Genomic DNA, 24,713 nt, shown 5'->3' with positions numbered 1-24,713 from the left:
CAGGCCTTCCTCTCTTGATGATACATACTCACAGACAATGGCATTCATGCATTCAAAATGGCATTCATTTTTCACACGCTCACCCACGCATTCACTTTGAGTAACCTTCATGCATCATGACAACACTTGTGCAAATGCACCATTGCATATCAGGCCTTAGAAAACAGCATAGTGAAACAATAACACAACAAACAAACCGTAAGAGAGTACATTTGCAGTGACATGAGTGCAGTACGGGTAAAATGAATTAATTTAAGGTTATTAAAACTGTAGCTCCTGTTGAAGTTGAACAATAAAAGCAGGTGGGTAGGCTGGGTGACAGACAGGTGTGGTAGACTGATGGACAGGCTTATAGATACCATATCAAGACAGACAGGGAGGAAGATAGAGATGAAGAATTATTTGTGAACCTGTCTCTTTATCTTCCCAATGAGCCGTAATGCAGAGAGAAAGGTCCTCCCACCCTACACACACTCCCAAACACAAAAATCCTCAGCGGGAATATAAGGCTGGCATGATGCATACAGCGCCTATCATAATTGCTTGTGCCTTCCCTTATCTGAGTACCCAGGACAGCAGCACTTTGTTAGGACTCACTTTGATTAATTGCTGATACAAAGAACCGCTCTATTTACTGCATGTAGGTCAGGTTGTACCTGCTTAACCATTAGGTGGCAAAACCTTGATGTGCCCGAAATATGTAGAAGTTTACTTTTAGTTTACTTACTGTGAAACAGCGGGACAATGTTGCACCTGGCACCTGACCAGGCCCAAAAATATTTACTTGCTCCAGAAATGCAGAAATGTTTTTTTCTTTTAACTGGAAACACTGTGGGCACTGCTGCCCAGTCAATATTTAGTCTTTTTAAATATCTGTATGGTCTCTCTGTATTCATTCAAGAGACTGCTCCAGGACAAGTATTGAGAAATTTGACATTCGATAACTCCAAAGTTGTCTTATTTACATGTTGTGTGTTCTTAGAAGGGTTCCTAACACCACGGGTGAGTCTACATTCGAGAGTCACCTATTTGGACTTCTGTAGAACTGCATACAGCCACAGAGGCTAAACTAGCTGCTGGATGGACAGTAAAGCCCTCCAAATAGTAGGACTGCCTCATTGTTAAACTACAATGTCTCAATTTCTATTTCTACACTTGTTGAATACAAAAGATGCAACATGTGAGTGTGGAGAATTTGCAGTTTGAAAGTAACTTGCCCAACATTGCTCAATAACTGATGGATACCATTACAGATATTAATGGTCCCCATAGGATGAATCCTAGTGACTTTGGTGATCCCCTGACTTTTCCTCCAGTGCCACCATGACGTTGACACTGAAATATCTCAACCACTCTTGGATCAATTGCCATGAAATTTGGTATATATACAGTATATGCATGGTGTCAAGAGGATGAATCCTATTGACTTTTCATGCAGCTCCACCAGTGGGTCAGAGGTTTCACTTATCCTGTGAAATATTTCAATATCTACACAATGGATTGGCACTAATTTTGGTACATACATTCATGGTCTCCAGAGGACAATTCACTTTGTTGATCCCCTGATTTTTCCTCTGGTACCACAGTGAGGTTTGGATGGATTAGCATGAAATTTCGTTCAGACATTTATGTCCCCCCCCAGAATTAATCATTTGAGGATATTGGTCATTTAAGGACATTTTCTTCAGTCTCAGTGTTTTGTGCTTAGTAACAAATGTGAGCATGCTAATATGCTAAGCTAAGATTGAGAACAAGGTTAACATTGTAACTGCTGAACATCAGCATGTTAGCATTGTCATTGTGAACATGTTACCAAACTAATGTTGCCGTTAGCACAAAATACACCCTCACAATGCTGCTAGATAGACTATTTGTTTTACGTCTGCCATTAGCTGACACTTACAATGACAGCGAGTATTACTGAGGTGCACATTAACATTCATAGCTATGAATGTTAGAAGCCTTTAAAGACATATGTGTCTTTGAAAATCACTCTTATGCCATTAAATTACAGACTACTCTTTATTAGCGTTGCTTAGATTGAGAAATGTGTCAATGAAATGTGTGCGATGTCAGAGAAAAAGAACCTCTATAAAAATAACAAGTCCACTATCTGCTATTTAAAAGTTACTGGCTTTGTGAAAATTCCTTATCGACTCCCTTTTGGACTTAAAATGTCCCAGCTGGTGAAGTGGAATTTGGCTTTGGCAGAAATAATGGCAAGATGATGACTGCATAGGCCTGCAGTTTTTATATTTTATAGTTATTTAAAGGTCCCCTCCAGGCACGTTTTAGGACAATAATGTGTGTCTAATATGCTTTTCTGCAAAATAAAAGTTTAATTTTCACATTAAATCCTTAAATCTACTCCTTCTACCTCATTAAAACTTCCACAATCTATGAAAACATAAGATGTCTCCTACTTCCTAAGTCCATTCTCATTGTATGTGCACTGGTGACTTCAAGTTTCTACATCACCCTTGTATAAGTTGCAAGATTGACCTCAAACTATTTTTGATGTCACAAATCATGCTCGAAGGCCCCTGGCCCTTAAAATCTGATTGAAGAGTGCAGAGAAACTTTCAGCAGATGAATGTGAAAACATCCTTCTAGTGTCAAACTTTGCACATACATTAGTCTGTGAAGATCAAAAAATCCAACAAGAAGCACAGATTGTGGAGGGGGAACTCTGGTGCTTTTTTAATAATACCAGACACTAAACCAATTACTGGATAATTTAGCCTTATTTTACATCTCAATTTCACAATTTTACCGTAATGAGCTTTTTGTTTGTTTTCTTGTGGATGAGGCTGAGTGTATTTTAGACTACAAATACTCAATAAGTTGTTTAACTCTCTTCCCTTCCAGTGCAGCTCTGCACTTTATTAGTCCACCGTCAGTCAGTTGTAATATGTTTTGGTTTGTTTTTCCTCATTTAGTGCGAGCATGGTCTCAAATTCATTTCCCCCAGTGGAATCCCCCAGCCTGCCTTAGGCGTACACATACACACACAATGAACTTTCGAACAATGAAACAGTTCTTCTTCACCCAGTCTGTTTCTCTCTCGTTATCACCTGCTCTGGTCACGTACAGTCATGACAAGAAACATGACCACTTCCTTTGGTCTACACTGTCTTTCTCCTCCTTCACCTGCAGGTACTTCACTTTAAACACTTTCCCCCCAATTTACTCTCAATGGAGGTAAAAGAATTTGTTCCACATTTCACACATTGGAATTTCTTTACACTGGGGCATGTGCAACAAGATGTATAATAACCCTAATAACCTTAATTTGAATCTACCGCATCAAATGACTAGATTTGGGTGAAGGCCACGTCTGCCTTACATTACCTCAATCTTGACAATTTGTCAGGGATTAATCAGCTTGGAAATCCTTAAAAATGTGAGTTTGCAGGGCTGTTGGTAGATGGAATGTATTACAGCGATACTTGCCAAGCTGTTCAGGCAAGCTCGAACTCAGAGCATAGCGAGGAGAGGAGGGGGGTCGGTAAGAGGAGAGAGAAAAAGACAGAGATGAAGAAATTTCTGCAGACTTGTATTGACAAATGTACTGTAGATAAAGTTATGTGTCTGATATAAAAGGTAGAAAGTGAGACACACTCACACACACAGAGACCTGAATGCACAAAGCATCTTTCTAAGAAAAGGTCTTGACACTTACAAGGTCTTCTCAGAATGTTGCTGTTTACCCTGCATAAACCAGCTGTCCCCAGTATGCTCTCTAGCTCTTGTATATGTCTGTCACACAGGCAAACATTGACACACTTTCACCTCTATCTCTGCACAATCTATCCTCTGCACTTTGTGCACACTTCTTGAAAACTAAACCTACTCTTCTCACCTTCAAACCACCATAACATGTGGCACTCAAACGCCTAAAATCTTATTTACACACACATGATTTTCTATAAATGTGCTTATTATAATATAAAATATATAAGCACAAATTGCATAACATCAAAGTCAGAGTTCTGTGACTAATGTCTTGTTTTATTCTGTTGTCTTTCGGGGTATTACTGCCAGTGATAAAAACCGGAACAACAAGTTTATTAAAAAGGCTTGGCCTATAATAGCTCTGACTCCTGATTCATCATAAAGGTTTTGGAGGAAAGAGTTCAAAACATTGTTCAGTTTAAAGGTCAACCTCTCTTTGCTGTCTTCCTTAGTATTAGTAGTGGTTGTAGTAGTACTGAATGACATGTGATTTTTTTAAATGTTTATTGTGATCAAAACCTATTTCTGATTCTGAATTAATACGTTGTTTGTTTCTTTGTTTGCCTGCTTTAATGTAGTGGTGAGGTAGGTGCCTGAGCAACATTAATGTCCTCTTTGAAAATGTGTTAGTCTGGGTGTAAGTGTTACTATTGTTGTGACAGTACTGTTTGTCTCTCATATGTTGTCTGCTGTGATCTGACTGTTGCTATAGGATGTTGGTGCTTGTTGTTTATGATATGTAGATTCATTTACAGAGCTCTTTAAAGAGTCAGTTCAACCAATTATAGTGGTGGAGAGTAACAAAGTTTCCTTCTTAAGTGCAATCTTGAGTAGTATTTCATTTATGCTACTTTATTCTTATACCACTACATTTCAGGGGGAAATATTGGACTTGTATTTTCACTACTACACTGCTGTAGTAAGTATTTTAGTGTAACAACCTGCTGTATTCTTTCTTGTTTCACTGTACAATTACTAATTTCTATTTTAGTCCTTTTACATACATTTTAAATGCAGGACTTAAGTGTTTCACTTTCACTTATGTAAAGGCTCTGAATACTATTCTGCCACCACCCCAATACAATGGAGGTGAAAGGGATTTGCTTGTAATGCTCACAGCATTTAAAATCACCAAAAAAACAAAAAAACGCAGAATTCACTGTGAAGATTTTTCTGCAAACTGCATGCACTTCAACATTTGTGGCCCATGAAAAATAAACACACACAAGACCACACTGTTTACATTGTAAGTGAGGTATGACTTGATATTGAAAGAGATTTGAAATTTGACACCGACAAGATACTCAGCTCTTTTAATCAAGGTTTCTTCACTCTTCTTCTGACCTTTATCGCAATAAGATAATCTGGTTAAGACATTCCCATGAAAACTGCAATAATCTCTCTCTCACCTCGTCTGTCATCTGTTCTTCTGTGTGCACTGATCTCAGCTCAGACATTCAGGCCTGACTGGATGGAGATAAATTTTGTCTAACTTCACTGCTGCTCTGTTTGCCACTCTCCTCTTAACTCTGTCTACTCTCTCTTCTTTCATCTTTATTTATTATCTGTTGGTTTTTCTCACACTCTCCTTTCCTCTATTTTCATCTGGCATTTTGATAAAAGGCAACACGAAATGTTCAGTTTTGGATGAGACCCAATTTAACAGAGGTTTATGGTGGACCAAGGCCAGGTGATTTACTGTTTGAACAGAAGAAACAGCTGGAAGTTGAATTTCAGTAACCTTCTGTCTTTTGGCACGGAGCATACTGGACAATATTCACAAGAAATTGGTTTCAGACGGTTTGATCTGTGTGACAGTGTTTCTTTGGGTCCAGATGAACCGAGCTGTAGGCAGAGGTTGGGAGCCAATGGGCTGTCCTTGAGCTTCTTGAGTACTTTTTGTGGCGTGTCCAGCACCATTGGCCCACATCGTTACTCATTAGCAGTTGTTGAATTGGTGGTGGAAGCTGCTGGAGAGAGAGGGAGAGAGAGAGAGAGCTCTCTTACTGGCTCGTAAATCAGGGTTTCACCTACCCCATGCAGTTTCTCCTCATATTTGCCTTTGATTTTATTTTTCCAAAAACCAAAGATCACAGGCAACAGGCATCAGTGCAACGCAAGTTGTAAATTTATTGTTCGGCACAGTATATTCTAAATTGAATGTTCTCCGAGTCCCGTCCATTTATCATTTGAAATTTTTGGTAATTCTTAAAACAATGGGCCCTTGATTTCAGACAGAGGCAGACAAATTCAGGCTTTTCATTCCTAGCCGGGAACTATCCATTTTGCCAACTGAACTGTTGCTTACAGATTTTATCAGCTGTAGCTAGCCAGCTCATTAAGCTAACATTAAATCTATGAGCTGGTTGAAAATGCTACCTCCGGCTGACAACTGATGAGAAACGGATGCTGGATGCTACAGTGGCTCACTTCACACCTTGCCTCTTAAGGTAGGCCTACAAAGTGGTATTGGGCTGGGGCTGGCTAGTTAGTTATCATGCTAACAACTGTAAAGCCTAAAAAAAAGTCTCTACACTCTATAAATGCACACCATTTCAACACATGGAGAAATCCAAAGCCGACAGACCTGCTGTAGCCTACCTAGTCACTGTTGCTAAGCAATGATTGGTCAGTCATTTTCATCAGTAATGAGTCATTTCAACTAAAAACAAACATTTTTCGTGTTACACGTCAAAACTTGCTTTCACTCGCTGCCAAACTCACCCCAACGCGATTTTAAGATGGCTGTAAATGCATTTTGAATTACTGTTTTGATCAAAGAGACAATCTACAGATCTAAGTGTACAAACCCATAATTTATCAACTCAAGTGCAGGAGCCGTCAGTGTGTGAGTGCTTGATGGTATCTCTTACTCGTCTTACACTTGCATGTACGTGTGGCATGCTTCTCCTTTGAATAGAGGCTGATGCGCTGCACTACAGAGTGAAACTGGGGTTTGTTTTAACTTGGCACACACACCACAGTTATGTAAGTGCTAATGGCTACAACGTGTGCACTTTGTCTGTGATGTAGACCATTGTTCACCACATTTTGGTATACAGCGGAAGCCATCACATCACCATCATCATCTTCACATGCATCTGTGTGTGTGTCTAAAAAATAACCTGAGCACTCATCTTGTTTAGCTTCCAGCAGGTTTTGTGGTTTAAACATATGGTTTATCTATATGTGGGAACAACTGATGGCAATATTTTAAATTATGTTAACATCAAGTATCCAATCAGCTTTGCTTTTTCCTGAGCACATTTAAAGTTCACAAGCTGCTGTTAAAGTCTTTAGCTGTCTCTAGTGGATAATGGACTGTTTCTCAAGAAGGAAATTGTTCAGCTCTTTGAGGATTACATAAGATTTCATATTTAAAATGTAACTGTGAAGTTCTTCATAGAGATTGATTGGGATACAGAGATAATTTTTGACCTTGGAAACCAGTTAAGAATCATCATTGCAATGTCCATCGAGTACAGTACTTGTTCAGGAGCTTTCAGCTGTGTTTAAAAGGTCAAGAATGAACCTAAAGTACTTCAGAAAATATTTAATAATAAATGGGCAAACTCGTGTTATACAATCAAAAGAAGAAGCAGTGTTAAAAAGATCATTATATTAACATATTAACAAGGGGGCAGTAACAACTTAAAGAATGTTGGAATCACCTTGCTTTTGACAATGACTACAAAGGACAAATATTGTACAATGAAATGCTGCTTCTGGTTCTGTAAAATAGCCTCCTGCACATTATCTGGCTGTTCAAGCACTCAAGGTAATCATCAGACCAAAGACTCCCTGTATGGATGTTTTACCATGCTACCATCTGGCAAACATCTGGAAGAAGACTGGTTTGAGTGCACCATTTGGCTTTTTCTTCCCATCGCAACTACCATATGAGACTTTATTGCTTCATCAGTTGTTTACTTATCGCTTTGCCTCCCTCGTACTTCAGGTTAAGTGTCTTTATAAATTGGTGTTTTCAATGGCAACTCTGTTATAATTACCAGATTTATACATTTTCCGCTCTCAGACTGCGTCATTGAGCTGTTGAATTGTATTCTGCTGGCTCTGTGAGCCTCTCGTTTTGCTGTGTTTAGCATATGTGTCGTAAGTGTCTGTGAGCTTTTACTTGCAACTGCTGTCCCTCTTTGCAAAAGAAAATTGCCAAATAATGCCACACTGAAACATTTGGACTTTTGGGACATGCTACATTGTAATTTTGGCACTGGCAGCTATGCCTCTTTGGAACTGGTGCATTTGCTTCATGTTGTTTTGCATAATATCAAATCCATGAAGGGCAGCCTTCTTTTTTTGTAATTTAAACGCACAGTTCATTCACATTAAATTTGATGTGCCTTGTGAAATTATGACTTAAATGTACAATTGAAACATCATAACTTAGGTTCTGCTCACTAGCTTTTCAACCACATCTTATGGTCTTACTTAGCTGATGGAGTTGACTCAGTTGTCATGGACGTAGCTGTACTGCATCACCATGACAACTGAGACAACTCTATCCCTTGAGGAAGACCGCGATATGTGGTTATTAACTCCAGAAAAAGGCGGTATGTGGACTTCAAATGTAGTTTTTTTTTGTTTTTGGGAAACTGCTTCTGAGGCCAATAATGAACTTTCATGCATGACATGAAATGCTTTTTCATGTGTTTATAAGATTTTCCTGGTTTTAGTTTAACAAAATGTCCAAATATGATACCGGACATGTTTATTCACCCTGCTTTATTTCTTGAATGCGGTCCACAGTTTCCTTTTTTAATATTACTAATATACACAGTAAATCTCTCTCTGTCAACAATATGAACAGCCCGTCCCTTAGGATTGCCAGTTGAGCCATAAATGTAATAAAGACTAACAAACATGTCAGTTGACACAACAGCGGTCATGGGAACTTTGTCGGAACGCAGTAATTTCCGAACCCTGTAAATGTTTGACGTGTGGCGTGTGAGGGCTTTGTCATCACAATGAATGGAAAATGTTGTTCTTATCACTGAGTTGGTGAGCCGGAGGCAATGTAGCATGTGGCATTAATGTGGATGTGTCACTGCATTCACTCAGAGCTCGGTGACTAATGAGAAACTCCCTAACTGTTAAACAGCAAACGGATTTTTATCAAACTTGATTTACAACTCTGCCGTTCTTCTTCTTTTGCTCCCTTCCATCTCCTTCCCTTCGTTTCTCCCTCCACACCTTAGTCACTTTCATTTTCATCCCTATTTTTTCTCTTCTGCCATCTAAACAAATTAGGGAGCAAATGAGGAGGGAGGAGTGATATGGGTGATGAGGCATGCCAGAATGTCAACAGATGACAACCAGTACAGATGGGGGGAGAGAGGGAGAGGAAAGGAAAGCGAACGACAGAGAGAGAATGTGATGAAAAGAGAAAAGTATTCCCCGAAACCCAGACTTGAAAAGAAATGATTAATGAGGCCAGATGTTAGGCTTCTTTTAGCATGAATCATCGCCATCCCCATGACAAAGCAAAAACTACCCCCCCATTTCCCCAAACATAGACGCAGCAGGCAAATTACTTCCCAGACCGTAGACAATGGAGACAAATCCAGTACTTTTCTGGCTTGAGCAACTTTCTCCTTGCCAGGTCAGGACAGTAAATCGACTAAATGTTTCAGGCTTTTGTTTCATGCTGACATCACTTTATTCCAATCTATACCTCTCCGAAAAAAACAAGGTTTCTTAAATAGATACACTCAGGCAGAACCACTTCAGAGTGCTTGTTTGCCTGACCAAGCTAATTATGGCATCTGGGCAATCAAATGTGTATGAATCTGCAGCGCCTCAACAATGATGTGAGAACACAACAGATCCTTAAGAGGCACATTTACCAGCCACAGAAGCCTGACATCCTTTAAAAAAAAATCAATGCAACTCAGCTTGTGTGCCAGCAATGTCAGCTTGGCATCCTTGATTGATTGAACATGTAGCAGCAAAATGAAGAGCAGAGTGGAATGAGATAAAGCACAGGAAGGAAATTGCTTTTTCTTTGAGCAAGTTTATAAAGTTTCAGGACTATATGGCTTGAGTTGATACACAACATAGTTTGCATAGTCACACGTGTGCATGTGTGGCTAAAAAAAGAGGATGATGATACAGCCTCTGGAGGGCAGCATGCAATGTTTCAGGGCTTCCAGTGCAGCAAATATCTGAAAGAAGGATATCTGGCCCAAGACTTCCTCTGCAATCCGATTAGCAACTTGATACACGAGGATGACGTGAAAGACATATTTTGTCAAGTCTCTTTAACCATATCTCTAGCTAAAGATTAATACAGAAAAAGGTTAAACCTTTGTCAGACGATAGCTGAGTTGCGAGATTGCATTTTGCCCAGTGCGTTCCGCCTCTTTTGCTTTCCAGATGGACTGTTTACCTGCATGCAACCAAAGCTTGCTCAACCGTGATTGGTCAATATTAGCCTACTTGTCAGACTACAAATACAAACCAGAACACTTCCGATTCTAAAATCTCGGTGCCTTGCCTACAGATTGTATTTATATGCAGATATCTGTCTATGTCCACTATCAATGCCTTTTCTCATCCCTCACTCTCAACACTTCTAGCATATTTGGTTTTAGCACAGTTAGATAGATAGAGTGAGTAGGTTTTGGTTTATGCCTCTGTGTGATGTGTTTAGCTTAGCTTAGCATAAAGACTGGAAGTGAGGGACACAACTAGCCTAACTCTGCCCAAAGTTAAAAAATATGCCTACCAACAACTCAACACATTGTATGTTGTGTGTTTAACCATTGTTCATTTTTAGGAATCTAAAAATGACGTTTCACTGTGTTTGGAGGAGTGACAGTGCACAGCTTCCTAAAGTCTTGGCATGACCATGAGCTTGCCAGGTTCGGTAGCTGAACAGGGACCAAATCCTGTGCTCAACAACCATATTTGGCAGCCTGTGTGATGGCCAGAAATGCAGCACTGAAGTGTTTAGATAAACTGTTATTTGTCAAGATATAGCTCCAGCATATAACTCCCCCTAAAATTTAAAATTATAGTTACATTTCTGGTTTTGTTTAGGTTAAACCATTGAGAGTATGGGTTAAACAAACAACATACTTGAATAAATAAGTCAGCTTCACAGGGTGTCTAGAGGCTGATTCCAGTCTTTATGTCAAATTGGGGATAGGGATGCTAACAGAAACATTATGGTGATATTGATCTTCTCACCTCACTCTTTGTAAAGAAAGCAAATAAGTGTATTTTTCAAAATGTCAAACTATTCCTTTAAGGACCTGAGGAGATTTTTATTCAATCTTATTACTTGCAAAGGAAGGAAATTGCTGTGTTTCTCTGTTGGACTCTGGTTCCTCTGTTCACTCTAGTTGGTTAACTCATTACATTGCCTCCATGGTCCTCTGAGGATGTGTTTTGCTAATAACCCATGAGTAAAATGGGTCAGCCATAAAACATCAGCTGAAACTGTTGTTAACTTCTCATGTCAGAAAGCTCGTTTCGAATCCTAAGTGGAACTCCACCACACCAATGCAACCTCCAGCAGTAATAAAACATAAGAGGACCTAACGCATATAGCCAGAAGGCAGCCGAGCCTCAGTCGTCTCTGCGACTTAGTGTTGAGCCCTTGCCAACGGAGGAGGCCATCCATAATTAACCCTGCACTGTCAAGTCAAGGCAGCAGTCATAACATGTCCTCACATGTCATTCTAACCTTTTTCCCTGCGTCGTTTTCTCCGCCGTCAACTCATCACCCAGATCTGTCGTTTCCCGCATAAGGACTGCTGTGAGAGAGGGCGAGGGAAAAGCCTTTGATCTGCTGTGTTTCCTTCACAGCGTCTCTCTCAAAGGCTTTGGACAGCAAATGATACTCGGAACAGAGGGAGAAAAATGTGTTTCTCATTTGCTTTTGTTGAGGGGGAATTCTGTGATTTATTCCCTGTTAGTAAGGAGTGATTGAGCTATTTGGCTATAAGGTAATCACTGCTATCAACATCTGTTGTTCTCAGCAAAAACCAAAGTATATCTTTTCTTCCTTTTGCTTCCTTCTCTGTGTTTCGCTCTCATTTCTCTAAATCTTAATAAATCTTTGTATGACTAAAGATTTCATTCATTCCGGAGATGGGGAAATGGGCAATTAAAAATGTGTGAATCAAAGCAGAGAAAGCGGAGAGGTATAGGGAGTGCAATTGACTGAGTCAAAAGGTCAAAGAGGCTAAGTCAGAGAGAAAGAAGGAACAAGAAAAAGAGCAAGAGACAGTGATTAAAAAGTGAAAGAAAGAGATTGATTTGCGTATCTTTGACTAGAAACTGTAAAAAAGGGCCAATCAAGTGTGTGAGGGAAAGTAAAGTGAGAATTGTAAGAGCAAAAGAGTCAAATCAGAGACATATGGACACAGACAGACAGAGAGGGATAGAGAATTAGATTTAAAGATTGATTTGCCTTAAACTGAAAACGGAAAAATGGAGAAGTAGAAAAGAGGAGAAAAATTAATCACACAGACAAAATTAAAAAGTGTTTTTAGCAGTGTGGTTTTGAGGATAGCGATGTCCGTCTGTTAGTCGGTTCACCATTTTATCTCAACAACTATTGGATGGATTGCCAGGATATTTTATACAGGCAGTCATTGTGCACAGAGGATGGAGCCCTCTGACTTTGCTCATGCCACCATGAGGTTGACAATAGTGGTTTTATGTGAGATTTCTTAACAATATTTGAAGGATTACAATGAAATTTGGTACAGAGATTCATGTTTCCCTCTGGAAGAATTTCAGTCTTTAATCTCTGTCTAAAAACTTTAATAGCTTCTGCTTTTCTGCGTTCACTGATATGACAGATATGTGTGAGCTAACCCCTCAACTCACCCATTTACCTCTTTTGTTGAGCGGTGACATTTGGCCCAAGGTCTAGGGCATATGGAAAATCGTGTTTGTTAAAGGTTGCTAAAAACCTTTTTTATTTAATGCGATATAAGAGGATTAAAAAAAACAAATTTTCTGGACATATTAATTGAGTTACATGACATACTGGTGAGAAAGGCTCTTTTCCAAGGCTGGGTTTGTAGTTATTAGTACTGTTACAAATTTCAATGGGATTTTGAATGAGGTTTTCTTTCTGTTTGCAGCTGTGGCTCAGGAAGTACAGTGGGTCGTCCACTAATCAGAACGTTGCCAGTTAGAACACAGAGTCCTCTGGTTTCATGTCAAAGTGTCCTTGAGCAAGATACTGAACCTCATATTTCTCCCAATTCTTTGTCATCGGTGTATGAATGTGTGTGAATGGGATTAGTTTCCGTTTCTGATGAGGGGTTGGCCTCTTCCATCAGTGAATGTGACACGTAGTGTACAGCTCTCTGAGTGGTTGAAAGACTATACCAGTGCAGCACATTTACCATATTAAACAGAATAAGGAAGCTCAAAGCATCACTGTGCCAAAGTATAGCCTCAAAGAGGTGTTAGCATGGCTGTAGACTCTCAGTCGCAGGTACAAGAACAGAACCACTTGTGTCCGACTATCTCACAATCCTCATGCCAAGAAATCCTCCCTCAATACCAAATACTCAGCAGCCAACAGCACAGATGTGGCGAGGACAGAGGTTGATACAGTGAAAACTGGGTTAGAGTTCAAAGGGCCGAGTAGAGCAGGCACTGCTCTGATCTTTGGCAGGGGAGTTAAAACATTAACATTCACCCTGCACAGCCAGGCCTTACCCCTGCATCTCCTCAAAGAATGGGAGGAGGTTCATATAGTATGCAGAAGTAGATACATAGGGTATGTGCGGCATATATATTTGTAAATATGTGTGTACGTGTGTGGTTGTGCTTGCTTGCGCTTCTTAACTGAGAGCAGTTCATATATGTATGACAACATGCTGTATATATGAAGACAAATGATGGAATGATAGAAATCAAACCATATATAGTGTATATGGTCTGATTTCCACGCTCACCAGCTTCATCGGTGGGATTACATGAGTCCATTTATCATTCGGTACGAGTGTGGCTTGCATGGGTAATTGTAAATTAAGTGGATTACTGTGCAGTATAGTCCCTGAGGGAATTAGAGAATCTCTGAATGGATGCAAAATCCTATCTTACTGTAGCCAGCAGGTCCCACAGCAGCATCAGCACTTTCTGAAGCAACGATATCAGCGTGAGCTCCTTTGAATGATACTGATTCAATATCAGCACGGTATATTTAATGATACTGACACTCATTATGTTTCAGCTCCCTGAAGTGGGGCTGATGCTTCAAGTGATTGGCACGTTCAGCCGCAAGTGTGCTTAGGAATAGGTGTTTCACAGGATGTACTGTACACCTTTTCATAAGCAGGAATGCCAGCATTTTGCTCAGCCAAGACAAAGGTTTTGTCTTTAATAAGTTTGAAAGTAAGTGAGGATAAAGTATGTAAAGTTACTCTTTCAGGGCTTTGCGTAAGACGAAACTACGAGATGCATTCCTTTTCCTCTTGGCTTCAGTGGCCTTACACCATCCAAATCCCCCATATCAAAATCCACCTCGAATGAATAGTGGTGGATTACAAATGAGGAAGCAGTGGCAGGGATTTCTTTTTTAATGAGGACAAAAACCTATCACCACATCTAACCTGAAACGCTTCATTTGCTGCTGCCTGCCAGCCGGCTCTTCCCTGTAGAATTCCGGGGTTAAAATTGTAGAGTTTCAGCGCAGTTCGCTCAGGGCCCTGGCAACTAACGATGGCCTCCCTCCCACACCCCCGAACATTTAAACCCAGCTCAGTTTGCCCAAAGCAATCTCAGCTCGGGAGTCGAAAGGTCACTTTAAATAAATAAAGAATGGGGAGATCACTAGGCATCCCACACACGGAGTGAGCAGCACTTTGAACGGATAGCCAAGGCTACACCATTTAGCATTCAGTAGCCTGAAGCAATCCATGAGGCTGGCAGTCTGAGAACAGAAAGTCCAAGTCCAGATTGACTCCCACTCACTTGCCATGGCTACATCAGTCACATTGCTCTTTTAGCTAAACTTCTGGCCTGTTTGTCACTGCACTGTTTGCTGTTGTCAGCTATGAGAGGAGACAACTACATGGAATTAATTCATTGCCTCAGGTTGAAGCCCGGCCAGTGTTTTGACCAACATTTCATTACAATATGTTTATATTTCTGTCTCTCTCAACTTTTAACCTCTCAAAGTTTGCAGGCATTAGCACTGCGGAATAGCAACACAGGTGACAAGACTAAAAATTGGACATGAATACTTTGTAAAACCTTTGTCTTCCAAATAAAAGCAGTATTGTTGCAATGGAAGAGCGCACTCCCTGTGAGACCATGCAGGCAAGATTACACACTACATCAGTGAAACTCTATTCTCAGGTTTTATAGTAGGAACTTCACAAGCCTTTAAAAAGTAAACTCAATTGGATTTGCTACCCCGTATTCACACCACATCCACACACACACACATCAACAACAAAATATATCTGTCTAACCCAGACATAAATATATGTCTCAAGTGCATACACAAGCCAGGTGCATGGTCCCAAACACACACCGCACCCCTGAGATACAGTATTTTTGGGCCTTCATGCACACACACATATGCCCTTTGTCGTTGCAGGAGCTCAGCTTGTTACATCATCCAGAGGGGAGTTTATCAGTGACTGATCAGCAGCAGCCTGAAGACTCTCAAAGGCTGTTTTGTCTTCCTCTTGCCTGAAACTCCCTGAACCCACAGATTACCTTCCAGCCATGGGTATTTGTTTACCACGGCCTGAATTTGCAAGTCTTTATCATGGCTGCCTGCAATCTCTGAGGGGAAATGATTTACACGCAGTTTAAGTGAACTAAAGTAAGTTTGCAGGTAAATCTAGATACACTTTTTTGTTTGTCTCCTCAGTCAGGACATAGAACTATTATAATTATTGCATTATCTGATCTTATTATTTAATTTAAATGGAAAATTAGTGTCAAGGTCAACCTACTATAGTGTATATGTCCCATTCATCCATTTGCCAAATATACAAATTGAGTATCTCATGACATCTGCACTTAGGCAAAAGCAGCCATTCTGCAGTGTCTTTGCAGTGTCAGTTTTCTTTTACCCGTGAATGACTCAATCTGTTGAAACTACCTTATTAATAATAACAAAATAAATAAAATGAGGCCTGGATCCAGGATCCAAAATGGGAAAGGTATTATGTTTGCCCCTCTTGAGTGTCAGAAACAAGATTGTCTGCTTCTTAGAAACTAATATTCGAAAAAACCAAGTGACACAAAAACATTCGGGAGGATGTATTAAACTATATACAGTATATGATGATAGAAAAGAAAAACAACTTACTACTGTTGCACTGAAGTAGCCACAGCCTAAGCCATGACATTACATTTGAATCACAGAGCTGAGCATCTGGTTTTCCAAAAAATAAATACCTGTTTTGAAGGTGTATAATCCTCAAAGACTCATCTAACCATCTGGATAAGAAAAAAATCTGTATGTTGTCCCTGCTCAAAAACAGTTACCGGTATGTCCTCGTTCTTTTTGTTAAACACAAGTAAAACATTAGCATGTTATCATAACTACCATCCCTGTTTTGAATAGGAAAACCATTGTTCAAAATCTAATTTTTTTAATTGCACAACAGAATTTTTCTTCCAGATGGTTAGACGAGTCTTTGAGAGATCTGTAAATACCTTTAAAACAGAAGTAGGTGTTGCTCAGTGAGTATTTCTTTTTCAGAAAATTAAATTCCTAGCTCTGTGACTCAAATGTAATGGTAATGCATGAGCTTATCGATTTATCTTGGTTTTTGATATAATTTTAATCATCTTTGGTTATTTTTTATTCAACTTTAACTTTACACATTAAATGCTAAATTTGTTTGGAGACTTTGAAATTTAACACCACAGGTATCCAAAACATCATCTAGCATGACATCAAGATGTCAGTGTGTAATAAGACAAACTAATGATCTAGCACTTTAAAGGCTTGCTTTCTTTGGAAATAGCATAAGCATTTTCCCCAGTAAGAATTAGTCACTTCCTGTATTTTTCTAAACCACAAGTGGGGCAATTTACTGTTCAGGCAAATGCTGACACCAGGATTTAATTTGCGCAAAAAGGGAGAATCTACAGCACAAGAATGCTCTTCTCTATTTCAAACCAAACAGTTTGAATTTGCCGGATTAAAAATGGGTGTTTTACATAAGAGTCTTGCTCAGTCTGGCTTTTAAGGTTTCACAGCTGGCCGGGATTTCTCAGCCACTCACATCTCAGACCTGCTACAGTCCTGTGAAGGAGAGAGACCAAAGTGTGATTGAAGAGGGGAATTTTTCTGGGGTGGAAATATTAGAAGTGTACACAAGGAAGGATGAAGGAGTGGAGAGAGGCAAAGCTCACTGGAATGACTCCCAGTCTTCACCACTGTCATGCAGAGACCACACAGCTCCACAATGTTCCAAAACAGTTGGGATACGGGCGGATAAACTGGCAGTATACTGTGCCTTTGATGGTGCAGCAGTTAATACTGCAGTCTCTGCTAAAGCTCTACTGCATATCTCCTTCTCACCTGTTAATGATGTGTACAACTCTGCAATACATTTAAAAGACACAAGCATTTTTCAAGACAACCACTCTATTCAGATCACATCATCTTCTCTGGTTAACGCAGTCCTGGTTTGTGTCATTTAGCAACAAGACATTATTCCCATTAGAGTTGCAAGCAATTAAGAGCAAAGTCCCCCAGGCATAAACAAAAGCAAGATTTTCAAAAGAGATCCAGTGGTAGTAATAGTTGTGTGGCTTTTCCATCAGGATGTCGAGTTAAGATTCTTGCACGAAGAAAATATAAGGCTACCAGGATCTGTTATGGGGTGTAAAAAATAGCCACAGGCAGAGAAATCAGGATTCACATTTCTCTTGCAGTCAACAAAACTTTACTGTTTGGACTGCTTAGCATTGGATTAAGCATGATAACCACGAAGACAGGAGCAGCCCTCTGGAACAGCACCCAGGCCTCTTCATCACCAGCATATTCCTGACGATGAGCGCTGGCCAACCGCAGGATCCTGGCCTGTCTCCCAGCCAGCCCTGCTAATTAGTCCCCCCTCTTCTAAGCTAATTGGCCGATAAAAAATGAGGATGGCCTCTTCACCCAGCCCGAGTGTTGTGCCACCAAATGGCAGTGGGGAGGATTATGCGGGCTTATGAGGCATGGTGACACTCAGCGAGAACCACTCCTCTGCTATTAATTTCCTTGTCAAGCGGGTGGCCTCTGCTGTGTCACTTTGGTTTGTTAGTGGATACGAGAAAACTTAAGTCTGGGGTTGACTTCCAACAACTTATTCTTATTAAATCTCTCCATATCTTAACTATTTTGTGGTGTTTTTTGTACAAATTAAAAGATGAGATCATTAATTTGAGCAGATTCTGCGTATAACAATAATATCTTATCGTTGTAACAACGTGTTACAGGCAAATAGGGCTTATCTTACTTTTGTGGCTTTTGATTTTAGTTGCAGGAAAACAGATGTGGGCTGATCTGGTGGTTTAGATGAGTTTAGAATAACGTGTATATTGTAACGTATACTGTGCTTTTATATAAATTAAATGGAATGAATGAATGAAATGAATGAAAAAAAATAGCTATATACAATATATTGCTAAAAAATAAATTAATAGTATATTGTGTGTCTTTCTATACATTATTGGGAGGTATTTGCTTTGGTCTTTATTACAATATTCATGACTACAATATAAAAATTGGACATATTTAGGTTAAATGGATAGTGAATATCAGTTTGTAGTCATACTGAAAATGTATTTTATAGAACATGCAGCATGTTAAAACAACTAATTATTACCAAAGTGCCTTATGGAGAAATTAAAAAACAATCCAAATCAAAATGAGTAGATAAATAAAGAAGTGGATAGGCTATGTGTTATATACAAAATAAAAGCAACCATGGATGAACTCAAAGTAATAACTGCGTTAGATCCAGCTCGTACAAACACCTGAATGAGGCTACAGTGAGAATCTAACTTCACTATTTCACTGAGAGTGCTGTTTGCTCTGTGTGGCTCGTCTCCAAACAACTTCCACAGGCTCACAATTAGATAATTTGCACATGCGGAGGACACCGGTTATGAATGGGTGCTTTGCCCCAAGTCCCGCCTCTTCCGTTCCCACAGACGGACCAATCAACGGAGCCGATGCGCATCGATGGGACGTCACGTCAGCTGCCGTCGTGTCGGGATTGGAATGTTACCGACTAACAATCGGAACAACTGAGCACTCGGTAATTGGACACTAGGATCAAGGAATCCCGTCTTTTTGAACATTTTCTCAGCTATTTACTCAGTCTGAGGCTCGCGTTTGTTTCCCCCCGTGCCGACCGGATAACTTCGCCCGCTGCGTGGCTCCCCGCCGACCGGGTTTTTATTCTATATCAGCGCGTATGAGGGTATGAGGGGAGGTTGTAATAAATAAGAAGAGAAATGCAGGGATTCGTCAGGTTACAGTTGCACCGCTGAGCTGCCCCTGCGCTACGACGCTTCTCCCCCCCCTCTCCACTGGTTTTCTTGCTCCTCTTCGCACGGGACCATGGAGTGATAAAAAGAGGGGGGATCGGACGAATTCACCCCGAAGCATTTGGATCCGAGCGCGGCGGCCACACCGACGGGGTTTTTTCTCCTTTGGTCAATGTGTTACCGAGTTTAGCATCCAAACCGGGGTATACCTCTCCTTCTGGGAGAGCCTCGGGGACCCCTGCCGCTGTTCAGCCGTGGGGAGAGAGTTCCCAGACGGCTGTCGGACAGTTTTTTCCCCCCGTTTGAATATCCCTCATACAGGCAGTCTGAATGAGGGAGAGGAGAAGCGCCGGGGAACAGAGTCTCCGCATGTGATTTGTGTCCGAGAGGGTCCGGGCAGCACTGAGCTTTTTTAGGTGCACCCAAGCAGCCCCCCCACCCCCCCTCAAACTGTAGGCGCCGTGCGATATGGTGAAACTCTACAGAAGAGGGAGAACGGGACAATACTTTTAAAAATCGCCCACATGCACTGGATCAATTGCTGGATTTGGGAACCGAATACGCAGAAGGGGGGTTGGGGATCCTTGGAGGCTGCCGAAGGATGGAGCGGTGTAGTCGGGGTTGGTGAGAGCCTAACTTCGGGCCACTTTACATTTCTTATTCCTAAACAACTCGCCCCTGTTCCCAGGACACATGCAGGCCAAAAAACGCTACCTGATCCTGCTCTCCGCCGGTGCATGTCTGGTGCTTCTCTTCTACCTCGGAGGGGTTCAACTTCCAGCGGCGAGCAGGAGCCGGCATGACCGCAGCCGGAACGGGTACCGGCCCGACCAGCCCTGGCCTCACTTCTCGGATCCTTTACACCTTTTCCTGCCCTGGGATCAGACGGACACCGAGGAGTACAACCTGCACATATCTCCGAGGCAGAAGAGGGACGTCAACACGAGTGTTTACAAAGGCAAGCGGTGCCGCATGGATTCATGCTTTGATTTCTCTCTGTGTCAAAAGAACGGATTCAAAGTTTATGTTTACCCGCAGCAGAAGGGGGAGAAGATCTCCGAGAGTTATCAGAATATTTTAGCGACCATTGAGGGGTCCAGGTTTTACACCTCAGACCCCGGACAGGCGTGTCTGTTCATCCTGAGTCTGGACACTCTGGACCGGGACCAGCTGTCCCCGCAATACGTCCACAACCTGAAGACCAAGGTCCAGAACCTGCCTCTGTGGAACGACGGCAGGAACCACCTCATATTTAACTTGTACTCGGGGACGTGGCCGGACTATACGGAAGACTTGGGCTTTGACATCGGTCAGGCCATGTTGGCCAAAGCCAGCATCAGCACCGAGAACTTCAGGCCCAACTTCGACGTGTCCATCCCCCTCTTCTCCAAAGAGCACCCGAGGACCGGCGGGGAGAGGGGGTACCTTAAGTACAACTCCATCCCGCCTTTTAGAAAATACATGCTGGTGTTCAAGGGGAAGCGCTACCTGACGGGTATCGGCTCGGACACCAGGAATGCCTTACACCACGTCCACAACGCGGAGGACGTGGTGCTGCTCACCACCTGCAAGCACGGCAAAGACTGGCAGAAGCACAAGGACGCACGCTGTGATAAGGACAACGCGGAGTATGACAAGTAAGTTACAGTGACTGGGGGGGGGGCTGCAAGTGTTTCCCTTTTAATCTTCATAGACTTTTTAACGCAGGAAATCCGTGCGCATGGGAGCTGTCACCCACAGCCAAAAACAGAGCACCAGGCGCATCCTCCAGGATTCTCACGCTTTGGCGCACTGTGTGTGTGTGTGTGTGTGTGTGTGTGTGTGTGTGTGTGTGTGTGTGTGTTTTGTTTGTTTCACTTGCACTGTGCCCTTAACTGAAAATAGCTGTTAACCAGTTACAGAGAATATAAATTGGCGTCCCTCTCTTGCATGTAGAATATAGTTTATAGACTATTGTCTATAGTCATGAACTGCAGGTCACAGTTAACCCAACATTATTATTTGTCCCCCAGTACATGACTGGGTTTTACCCTGCCACCCCACCTCCTTGCTCCCTTTCAAGCATGAAGTAAAAGCTCTCCAGCCAGTCTATTAGCTCCCTGGACATCCCCCCTCCTTTTTCGCTATGAAGGAATTCACCACCTTCCATCTCCACTCTATGGGAGCACTGCTGCCTTCACCAGGATATGCACGGACACGTTTGATTTGCACCCTGTACTTACATACTATTAAGTGAGAGTCGACGGTGGGAGTTTTTTTGTTTGTTCTGAAATTAGTATCAGTATTACACTGCTTCCATGTTAAAGGAGCATGCAGTGTAGTTTACGCAGGCTGTGGTGTGAATCAAGTTTGGTTGAATTATGAGGTGATTTACTGCAAATAAATCAGTCATAATGGGTTAATTATCACCTTCATTTCCAGAAGTTAGTATCATATTTTCCACTTAGCCCCCAGGGACAGTTGATTACATCTAATTTTGGAGGTCTCAGTTTTGTCAAAGTGGTAATTAATGATTCCCCCTTGGGATCAACAGCTGTACTTGAATGCTTGGTATGTTTGTAATATAGGAGGTGGTGTCTGATGTTTACATAGCTGGATTACGTAGTGAACTCCACTGTCAGGTTCACTTGTCTGTGAGTGACATCGGTTTGATCTACATTTATCAACCTGTGCCTTTGTGAAGCCTGGATAAACTCAGGCATGTGATAACAGCACTTGTCGACATTGTTCCTGGTGGGTGTGTATGTACCTGTACGTGTGAAGGTTAAGAGAAAGGACAGATGGGGAACATATGTAAAGTTAACCCACACATATTTCCATTTGATCAATCAGAAAGACAGAGAAAGGAGCTGTGGAGGAAGATAAGAAAGTTTTTTTTATTAACCAAATACACCTTGGGTTGAGAGAGGAAGTGGCTCTCCTTGAACTTGACATGAACTCAAAAAAAAATCCAAACTGATAACGTAAAAAGAAAAAAAAAAGAAAATGAGGAGCTCTAAAAAAAACTTCACAAGCATGCACTTGTCTATCCATTCGTCATCCTTTTTTCCCCTCAAACACTCTCATTCTCTCCCTCTCCGTCTCCCCGGATGCCTTGGGCTCGGTGTCACCTGGAGAGAGAGATGTCATCCATTATCTGACATTCCAGTCGTCTCTGGACAGCCCACCTCTTCTCCGCTCTGCTCATGGCCCTGTTTCCCTACGGATCCGGCCTTGTTTTCCCAGAGGTAGCCTCTCTTTCAGAGGATATCTCTGTACCATAATCAGCTGATTGACAGAGCTGATCACATCGAGCAACCCAGAGCTCTCACTGCCCACTCTTTCCACTGTAGAGTGTTTCACGCTTGATTTATTTTGATCAATACCCCTGCCTGTTAGTCATTTCATTTCCAGCGTCGATACTGCATTTGATTTCTGTCCCCGCTAAAACTCAGCAAATCCAATTAAATTTTTTACACAACACTTTTGCAGTGTTTAGCTTGCAGTTTTTGCTTTTGCTTGTGATAATGTGCATCTCTGTGATTTTCACACTTGAACCACGTGAACCATTTGCAAGTTGACTTTTCTTGATTTTGCTGCTTATAATCTGCGTCTTGATTAATAGCCTGCTTCGGCATTTGGCAACACAGTGTAACCAATACATTTCAAGCATTTTTTCCCCCCTGTCATGGTTTAGCAGCCTGTTTAAATTTAATCAAATAGATGCCTTTCATTTTAATCTAATTTAAGCCCCTTTGGGTGCAGGCCTGCGCTTTACAAAAACCCCTGACGTAGCTCTCTCAGGTAAACGGATCTGTATGTGGCCGGCCGGTGTTAGCGCTCCATTTCCACAGGCGGAGGGCGGACAGGCGATGCCTTGCTGGGACGCTGTGGTGCAGACTCAGGAATGCACACACGTGTCAGAGCAGCTGTTGAGGAGGGAGCACTGCCAAGGCAGGCCGACTGGCTGTACAGTATATGTACATACCTGGATGCTCTTCGAATGTAGCCAGACACATACTTTGGGATGCAGTAGGCTCTGGCCTGCAGTTGTTCGCAATCAATATTGCAATACATCCGCAGACCACAAACACACGCCCCCACACACAGATACGTTCCTACACACAGTGCTGTGGCTGGTGCTGCAGAGCTATTACAACTACATCCATGTTCATCTTTGCCTCCTGACCTTTGACCCCGTTGCCTTCCCAAGGAATGCTGCTCTACAAAGGAATACAGCAGCAAGAGGGCAGCCTGTAAGCCAGCGTTTAGGTACCTGAACCAGCTCCCACCCACACACACCACGCACGCTCCTCACATTTATTCAATTGATTTTCTTAGCTGCAATAGCTTTCAATTGGAGTAGCTCTGGTCCACTTCTATGGCCAAGCACTGATGAAAGGAGCCATTCAGTGCTACATTATCCACAGAGTTTTCAGGGCTTTCTGACAATGATCCTGGGAGAGGACAGTGAAAGGCTATTACAGACTTGACAATTGGGGAATTTCACGTTAGGTTGGATTTTGCTGTAATGCTATGCCTTGTGGTGACTAAACCTCCTTCGGTGACATATTTTTTAGTAGATGTGAACAATTTTCTGTTTCTAACTCTGCAAGATTAGTTGGAAATATAGTTCTTGTTTCTCTTAAATAGGAAGTCGGGCAAACTGTACTTCCTGTTTCACTAATAAATCATTTTAGGTATGGATTTTTCATTGTATTATGTCGCCTACAGAGGACTAAAAGGTCATTCTGATTTGCCCTACACGCCATTTTTCGATATAAAATGGCATACTTACTCAGTTTATGTAGCCCAACATTAAACCCAGCATGTGACTACTGTAAGTGCTCCCTATCCCAGTGGCAAGCAAATTATCCTGCGAAAATCAAAAGTACAGTCTCTTCTAATATCACAAGTCAATTGCTTAAAGTACATCATTATTCCTATTGAGTGTTCCATTAAAGTCCGACTGCACATATTCCTTTTATTTTCTCTTTGTTAAGCCGTTCTCTGACTAACAGCAGCGTCATCATCCCCCATTTAATACTTAACCAGCTTTGTTGGCTCGTATTGACTTTGCACTTTAGCTACTTCACTGGCAGCTGCCGCTCAAGGTCACCCAGGGGACTTGAAAACCGAAAGGGAGAGAGGAAGGGAAACGAAACGCCAATAGAGGGAGAGATTAAGAGAATGAGAAAGTCGAGAGGAGATACAGAAAACTCTTGTGTCTTTTGTTTTTTGCACATGTCTGACAGTGTGTCTGTCTGTCTGTCTGTGTGTCTGTCTGTCTGTGGGAGGAGGAGAAGAAGAAGAGCAAGTGGGTGTGAGATTTAGTGATAATAGTGCGCGGGGTATGTCGGAGTGTGCTGCGTGAGTTGGGATGAAAGAAATTGAGGGTCCAGAAAATTGCGCGTGTAGTGGGATTTTTTTTCCCCATTAGGAGTCAATGACAGTAACATCAACCAAGCGCTGCGGCGTTTTCATTTTCACAACTGTAT

General features: G+C 41.7%; 1 protein-coding gene across 1 annotated transcript in view; it reads left to right on the top strand.

The window, feature by feature from the left end:
- The first annotated feature begins 18,956 nt into the window (after positions 1 to 18,956).
- Positions 18,957 to 24,713, top strand: part of ext1b (exostosin glycosyltransferase 1b) — a 108,592-nt gene continuing 102,835 nt past the window's right edge. The window contains exon 1 of the mRNA XM_051390273.1: positions 18,957 to 20,873. Within this exon, the coding sequence (XP_051246233.1) occupies positions 19,930 to 20,873 (944 nt within the window). The 5' untranslated portion in view covers positions 18,957 to 19,929. The remainder of the gene's footprint in view (positions 20,874 to 24,713) is intronic.

Source organism: Dicentrarchus labrax, unplaced genomic scaffold, assembly GCF_905237075.1.
Source record: "Dicentrarchus labrax unplaced genomic scaffold, dlabrax2021, whole genome shotgun sequence".
NCBI classification, from domain to species: Eukaryota; Metazoa; Chordata; class Actinopteri; family Moronidae; genus Dicentrarchus; species Dicentrarchus labrax.
The sequence above is the reverse complement of the archived record's forward strand: the minus strand, read 5'-3'. Positions and strand labels throughout refer to the sequence as shown.